The sequence below is a fragment of the Zootoca vivipara genome, chromosome 6, assembly GCF_965207765.1.
Source record: "Zootoca vivipara chromosome 6, rZooViv2.hap1.1, whole genome shotgun sequence".
Lineage (NCBI taxonomy): Eukaryota > Metazoa > Chordata > Lepidosauria > Squamata > Lacertidae > Zootoca > Zootoca vivipara.
In genome coordinates this window covers 59,395,461-59,403,621 of record NC_142589.1, presented here as the reverse complement: position 1 = coordinate 59,403,621, position 8,161 = coordinate 59,395,461, and the positions used below count along the sequence as shown (strand labels likewise).

The 8,161-nt window shown below is 40.9% G+C and overlaps 1 protein-coding gene across 2 annotated transcripts; it reads right to left on the bottom strand.

Moving 5' to 3' along the window:
- Window positions 1-288: 288 nt before the first annotated feature.
- On the bottom strand, window positions 289-6,288 carry PNRC2 (proline rich nuclear receptor coactivator 2). Of its 2 annotated transcripts, none has more exons than XR_015950607.1 (3): window positions 6,219-6,288; window positions 3,421-3,629; window positions 289-2,957 (listed from the first exon to the last, which is right to left on the bottom strand). XR_015950607.1 is itself a non-coding variant. In XM_088672290.1 (3 exons), the coding sequence occupies exon 3, from the start codon at window positions 2,937-2,939 to the stop codon at window positions 2,523-2,525; it is 417 nt and encodes a 138-aa protein (XP_088528416.1). In that variant the 5' UTR covers window positions 2,940-2,957; window positions 3,421-3,629; window positions 6,053-6,288; the 3' UTR covers window positions 289-2,522. The 2 variants fall into 2 exon arrangements, 1 of the variants encoding a protein (XP_088528416.1); XM_088672290.1 differs by having other exon boundaries at window positions 6,053-6,288.
- Window positions 6,289-8,161: the final 1,873 nt, after the last annotated feature.

The following is an 8,161-nucleotide window of genomic DNA, read 5'->3' as shown; positions in this document are numbered from 1 at the left end:
ATGTTCCCATGGCCTGAGTTTTCTGTTGTCTTTCTCCCATTATTTCCAAGGCATCCATTACCAACATATGCATAAGGTCTAGTGTTTTTCTTTAATAAACTCAGATTAAGAAGAGTAAGGCATATTCAATTTACAAACCCAAATCCATAATTATAAAATAAAGCAAATTAAGTAATAGTGTGACCAAGTGATTTAATCTTGCAGCTTGCAGGACATTTAAAGTGTGTAGAAATGCCCCCCCCCAAAAAAGGGAAAAGTTTGTGTAAAAGTAATAAGCAAACACATTAATAGGGGAGAAAATGTTAGTTTTTTATTTAATTTTTTTCTAATTCAAATTCAAGCAGTACTTCAAACATTAAATTTAGATCAGAATTACATTTGGGCTACAACAATGATTTCAACATATTGAGGACAATTTGGGGAAACAAGATTTATGTTTTTTCAGGATGCCCAATACATTTCATTTGGGAATATGGAAAGTTTCTTCACAGTTGCAAACATTCTGAATGTACAAGTAGATAAAACATGCACTTGTTTATTGTCAAGTGCGGCAGAGACTTTCTAAAGTAATTAAACATGTTCCCTTCATTATTCGTAACTACTGGTGGAAATCCACCTTTGGTGTCACCACCAGATATTCATCATGGAGGGAATTTTAAGATTTCCGTTACTACCAAGTCATGCATCACATACAATTTAAGAAATTCTACCCAATTCTGGATTCTTGGATGTTGGCAGAAACTGAAAATTGGTTCTCAAGTGTGTCATGAGATTTCTCTCAGGCCTGTAGTTCAACTAAGTTCTACACAGAGCAGATCCATTGAAATTAATGGGCCTGATTTAGTCGTGCCCATTAATTCCAATCGATCTACTTGAGTGTGACTAACATGGTATACAACCCTTAATCGCATTATTCAACGCTGCTAGGAAAGGTAACGAGTTCAAATGCATACTCTTAAACCAAATAAATTATCCAACCTGAGACACAACTAAGATTAGACTGTCACAAATAAAAGATGGGGTTTTGGCAGATCTTTATTTTACACTTGCTGATACTACCATTGTGGATATTTAAATTCCTGATAATGGTTTGTCTCTGCTATTTACTCAATACATTCAAAATGAAAGCATTCTATACTGGTTACAATGCAGCCTTCCCTCAACAGCCCAATCCTAAACACACTTGAGTAGTTCAGATGTAATCAAGTTTGCTTTCAAGTTAAGTGTGCCTAGAATTGCTGCCCAAGGACACAATTTAGCTCCATTGCACCCTGAACTTAAAAAAAATGCTTTGTTTTACCTTTAAAAAGCAGTTTCTCTTTGTACCAAGGTTACTTTAAAATTCAACTTAACAACCAAAGCCAAAAAATGGGGGCATATACCCTCACTGATACTTGAGTGCAATGGCACAGACATGTGCTTTTAAGGTTTTTTTTAACTTTTTTTAAAAAAAATCATGCCATGTGTTTAGCATGGTCTTCTTACATTCAGCAGTTTTGTACTAAAAATATTTCATCTCGGCAGGAAAGCCCAGCATAAATTTACATATGCTACAAAGTTTTACATTTATTTACATGGCTCTTTTTTCCCTAGATAAAGGATGTTTTACACTTGCTAAGTTCATTTAAACAAGTTCATATCATCCAATTTCAGACTGGCCTCAACAGTTCTGTTTCAGCAAAAGATACAAAACATACAGAATGTGTTTCAAACACACAGCTAAGTGAAATTCTGTGAACAAAAAAAAAAACACTTTAAAAGCTTTTGGCAGTCACCCGGCAATGCAAAAATGTTTTTGACCTGGCACACATAGACTGTTTGTGCTCAATGTAATACATTTCTAGGGTTGTATAAAAACCTAAGAGATCAAGTGCATGCCCATGTTTTCATTCCTATTAAACAAGTTCTATACAGAATGAGATTAAGAGTTTACATTTTGGTCACAGGGTTTTGGATGGATGCCTACCCGCCCAAACCACCAGTTCAAATGATACAGGTCTCGTAAACTAAACCCACCACAATCTAAATGGCTTTCTTAAAACAATTTTAGGTGTTTGTGTTTTTTTTTAATTAGGAACTCTAGGCAGAAAGTTACTAACATTTCACAGTATGTGGGGGGAAATCAGTGATATTTTGCAGTTACTTTGCATTGCAGTGGTTGTAAATATGGTCAGCTGGTGTTAAATTTTAATTCCCCCCCACTACATGCTCCACCAAGCACCAGGAGTTGGTTCAGACTACATATTGTTTACAATGGTGCATCAGTAGCACAGAAGTTGATAAAAGTGCACAGAACCCCAAAATAGGTGAGTGTTAACCAGTGCACAAAATGCCAAAACGGGTGTTTCCAAGTGGGGATTCCCCAAGGCATAAAAAACTGACCAACTTCTATTACACATTTCATTAATTCCATAAGATGTGCCTTGGTTTCCATCTGGGAATCCAATGCAGACCAACCTCATGGAATTTGAAATGATAACATGTACTGAATCTTTTATCCCAATGTATTCATGGATTGTATCTCAAGCCTCTACTTTAAGCAAGGTCTTAAGTTGAAAAGTCATGATTTCTTTATCAGCAGGGTCAAGTGAAACAGTTACCCAGTGGCTTGGTGGTTTAGGAAGAACACTGGGCGATGGTGGCTCACTGAATTTAGCTCCAGCATAATTTTCATTGGTTTGAGGCATGAAGAGGGAGTGGGATAAAGCTGGACTCCAAGTCTGGTTAGTTGGGAAGTGCATTGTATTCTTCCCCCCATTCTGCATGGCCTGCCATGCTACAGATGATGGGCTGCATCCAAGTCCCCTCTCTTTTTTGTGGATTTTCTTTATCTGCGAATTCTGATCTTTGCTTTTTTTCCTGTTGTTCAGTTGTTGGTGGTTCTTTGAAGTATTTCTGGGCTGGGTAGATGGAATGTTGAATCTTTCTCCACCCCCCATCTTCAACTTAAGTGTCACCTAGGGCAAGGCAGAAAAGAAAGCAAATGCAATTGTCAATAGAAAACCAGATAAAGTTTCTTGAAGATACAAAGCACTAAATGATATATTCTTCCTTTGATTAAAGAGATTAATTTATCAGATTTGTGTTTTCAAAATGAAAAACCAAAAATCTAAATGACTTTACTGGCCTTTCATGCCGCTGCTGTTTTTTTTTTAAAAAAATAAAACTAAAGCATTAACCATAGGTTTAAGAGCCTCAAGGTACACCATGTAACAAGTCATATTAACTTAAAAGTTTAATTTGCAAACTTTTTAAAAGGTTGCATTATACGCCAAGGAATCCGTAGTCCCTCACAAAGACATACTGTAATTTGAAGGCTTCAAGAAGTTGATAAATAGGTTTCAAGTGGTTCAAAGACCAGGTCTTAACTGTAGAGGGTTAGGAGTACGTGTGATATTCCAATGCTGTTTTGTCCTCTACCTTTCAGTTCTCTCTTCAGATTCCACAGTCTCCACCTCCTGTTCTATTTCCTGCTGCCAGACCTGAAGGAATAGATACTGACTCCTGCTGGACCCCTTCCTTTGGCTAGGAATGGTAGTTCTCATGGGCCGATTTGCTGTTTTCAGCCACGAAGCCGAGCCCAACATCGGATTCTCGGCACACTGGCTTCTAGGGTATAAGTCCCAGCTCTGAAAAGATAAAAGTTTTTTAAAAAACAAATCAGATACAGCTCCTAGTCAGAAATACAGTTTGGAGAATAGAATTTTGATTCTCTTAAAAATAGTATCAACACATTGTCTCTGTTCTAAACCATCAGTTGCATCTGCTTTTAAAAATTAGTAATTATTTTTCTTTCAGTATGGGTATCAAATTTCAGAGGAGCAGCCATATTTGCAAAAGCACACACTAAAACAGACTTTAGCATAAGAATTTGTGGGCTAGATCTTGCTTTTGTTTCTGTAGATTTTCAGCCTGGACCTGGAAGAGCCCAGCTCTATGCATGCTTACTCCGACATTCCAGTGTACTCAAGGAAGCTTACTAAAAAGTATGCACAGGACTGCAGCCTTTCTCCATCTATTTATTTATTTTTAACTTCAAAACGTACTCCTTCAACTCCCCACTCATTAAAATAGTAAATTAACCCAGACATCTCCAATGTGCTGTATCCCAATGTTTTTGAATACAATTCCCATCAAAACATCTAGAGGACAGAAGGCTGCATTAACAAGAAACGTCTATTTTTTTAAAAAAAAAAAAATTTTTAAAGTTTGCAGTGTAAGTGCAAATGTTCAATGGTTTGAAGTTAAGATATTTAGCAACAAGTGCTGAAACTAATTTAAACAGTTTCTATTTAAACAAGCTCAGTATCCGACAATTTAATCATTACAATCGTTAACTGGAGTCAATCCACTTTATAACAGCTAATCCTTTTCCTGAGATTATGACTACCATAATCCTCCTTTTTCAGGTAGAGTAAGATTCTGGAATTATTTTTTTTTAAAAAAGCAACCACAGGTGGATCTTTGAACAGAAAAGTGTCTTCAGGAAGCCAGTATTCCCATTCAAGAAAATATGAAAGGGAGTTAATTTTTAGTCCAGGACTGTCTACCAGGGGTGCCAACTTGAATAAAACATTGTGGGGAGCCCAAGTAAGTCCCACCCTGCATAATCGACACAATTTTATTGGGAATGCCCATCAAATACAAAATATTTTAATGTGGGGGCCAAAGCCCCCAGGAGTTGGCTCCTATGCTGTCTAGGAGTTGGCTCTGACTGGCAGTGGCTCTCCAGAAGAGGTTTCTCACCAACTACTGCTCCCTAATTATTATTTTTCTAAGATGCCAAGGATAAAACCTTAAATCATTTGCATGCAAAACGTTTCTTCCTCCTTCCGATAGAAACTACATGGCAGCACTCCTCTTTTTTTCAAGTAAATCCTCTATCCACTGTTGCCAAGTATACTCTCACACAGATATGCAGTTGGTGGCATCTTAAACCCCCTTTTTCCTATTATTTATAGAGCACTACAACACTATCACAATGTTTCATGTATATTGGTTTTCTTATTGGTTTTCAGATTTAAGCTGCATTTTATCTAGTTTCTTTCCTATGCTGCTTGGAGAGATCTTTAAATCAAGGATATATAAAACAAATAAATCCCAGCATACTTCCCAGGGACATAATTGTACCACTTTCTTTCCCCACTCACATGACCAAAGGAATAAAAACAAAACCCTCAGCCGGATCACAAGTAGTAATACAGATTTTCATAACTGCGCACACTGCAAACTCTTCACCAAATTATATTTCATATTGTTTTTGACAGCGACCTCCCCACAAAACCTGCTTCCTTATCCAACCTCCTTTACTACTACAGGGGAAAAATCGGTCCTGGGTTCAAAACAAGGCAGGATACTTTAGCCACCTCCTATATATCTATCACTTCTGGAATTCGTTTCCAAAGTAAACCTTTACCACCGCGACACACAAACACAAAGGGGAATTCGTAAAGCCTCACTGCTGAAAAAGAAACCACCAGTCCTCCTGGGAAACAAGCCTAAAGTGTTTCCCTTCCCACCGCCAACAACAAAGGGGGGGGCTTCGATTTCCTCCCTCCCCACAAGAAAACAACCCCCCCCCAACATTATTTGGAGTAGTGGGTCTACTCTCAGCGTATGGTTTGGCCAGGAACAACCCGATGCGGGTTTTTGTAGTTGTTGGTATTAAAGGGCCCTGTTGTTGCTGCCTTATTTATCTCACACGAGTGAAGGAAACCGGAGTCTCTCCCCCACCCAGAGAAAAGGGAAAGATAAAACGAGCTGCTCCCAATCCTACGCCCGTGTTTCTTTCGCACACCCCACGTACAGTAGTACCTGGCAGTAAAGTCCCCACTGAACTCTATGGGGCGATGCCCGCTTTAGCTTTTACTCAAAGAGAAGACCCATTGAAATCAATGGATGCGGCTATGGTTAGGTCCATTTCAATAAGTCTACTCAAGAGTAGAGCTTAGGAGGAGACAACCCTGAGGTTCAGTTCCGCATAAACACGGACAGAGAGCTAGGCGCCAGCTTCCCCGGATTCCTTCCCCCCCCCCCACCTTAAAAACCTTACTATTTCTTATCACTTCCACCACCGATGAGCGAAGAAAGACCCATCCTAAATGGGGGAGACACAACATGGCGGCGAAGCCACCCTCCACCCGCCGCACCCAGAGCCCCCCCTCGGCCGCCCAACACATTCCCGACTGCCGCGGGAGCCGCAGTACTTTTCGCCTCACCGCTAAAGCGCAGCCCGCTCAGCTCCTCTCTTCGCCTCCCACCGCTGCCGCGCTCGCCTTCCGCGGAAGCGAACTCGCACACAAAATGGCGGCCACATTCTCCCCGCTTACGTACGAGCGAGGATGAAAGGGGAGGAGCCACGCACAACAAGGCCTCGTCCTCTCTTGCTCGGGCTAGCCATTGAGAGAACGAAGTCTGCGAACAGATAGCCAATAGGAATTGCGTCCGCCTGTTGCTAGGCTTGGGAGGGAACTCGGAGTGGAGGAAAAGGAAAGGATGGGGATGGCGCAGGCGGAGGAGTTGTTTTTCCTGCTGTTGTTTGATTTGAACCTCTCCAGAGAGGGGCATGTCGGGAAAATGAAGGGATGCGGGAGCAGCTGAGGATGTGATGGTGGGTGGAGGCACTGTAGCAGCTCCTGAGAGGGAGGTGGCCTGCTTCTCTTTCTCTCTTGCTCGGTGTTGCACATATCTTATTCTTACTCATCAACCATTTAGACGGTAGTTGTGCATCCGCAACATACATTTAGAGTACATTTGGCCCCCCTCCAAAAAAGCCTGGGAACTGTGGTTGGTCCCTCAGAGTTACAACCCACAGCACCGGCCTCAACAAACACTGGTTCTCATGAATTCTGGGGGAGAATGCGCGTATGATGCTTTTGTGTGGTCTTTGACTATGGGTTTGGGCAGGTTTTTAAAGGAAGAGTTGTTACACACTTTTGTTCTTAGTCCTCACCTTGCAGTGGGGAGTGGGGGAAACTGTTGCAACAGAAAAAAATAAAAGATCTTCCTTGCTTTTCTTCAACTGGTTCCTGCCTCTATCCGTTCTTCTCTGACCGATCATTGGGCTGTAAATTTTTGTGTATCAAAGTTGAAATAAGGAGCATATGCCCAAAGGATAAGTTTCACCATGTTTCAAGTTAAAGAGTGTTGTAAGAAAAACTGCTCTTTCCTGGTTTCCAGGAGCCCATATAGAGTCCTTTTAAGGTTCCCTATCGGTAGGAGAAAGTACATCCAGAGTATATTGAGAAGCAAAACAGCTAATAAGTTTGATCTTTATTAAAGGAACTGTTGCAACAGGGTCCCCACTCACCACATGCAGGAGGGAGGAGAACCCTGAACAATGGTGCGCAAGCAAGACTTGAAATTACACACCCTGTAGCCCAAGACCCACCCACCTCCAAAAAAAACATACATACATCACAGAAGGAGGTGGTCTACAGCAGAAATCCTGTCTGCCAGGATACCTGATAATGGTCACTGATTGAATTACCTGAGCAGTCTGGCCATCCTTTTTTGATGGCTAATACTTTGGGCTCCTGAATCCAGGTCACAGGCTCACCCTATTCATACACAAATATGCCCTTAAAACAGGATTTGCAAGCAAAAAGACAATGGGAAGGCTTTTTGGCCTCCCTTACTGCAGAGGTCACTGAAAGAGTCAAAATGGCTTCAGGATTGCTCTCCTGCACTATTTCAGACATGTGGCTTGTATACTTATGTATGTATTTACCTTGTACATTTATGAACATTTAATTTAAGACCTTAGAATTCCTATAACATATGTTTTCATTTTTAATTGTATTGTTTTAACTTTTTTGTGTTTAGCACCCTAGGCAGGCACCTTTGGGAGGAAGGGTGGGATACCGGTAGAACAGAACAGAATAGAATAGAAATGCAAGATAGTGAAGATCTTGGTGAAGGGATTAAGACAGGCATCCCCAAACTGCGGCCCTCCAAATGTTTTGGCCTACAACTCCCATGATCCCTAGCTAACAGGACCAGGGGTCAGGGATTATGGGAATTGAAGTCCAAAACAACTGGAGGGCCGAAGTTTGGGGATGCCTGGATTAAGATATGCAAAGCTGCAGCAATGGGGCTCAGGGTTTGATTGGAAGGATTGATTTCCCATGCTATTTCAGACACATGGTTCATATATTTAGAT

Excerpts from the sequence above, each read along its gene's own strand:
- PNRC2 (XM_088672290.1), bottom strand. The coding sequence starts at position 2,939 with ATGGGGGGTGGAGAAAGATTCAACATTCCATCTACCCAGCCCAGAAAT.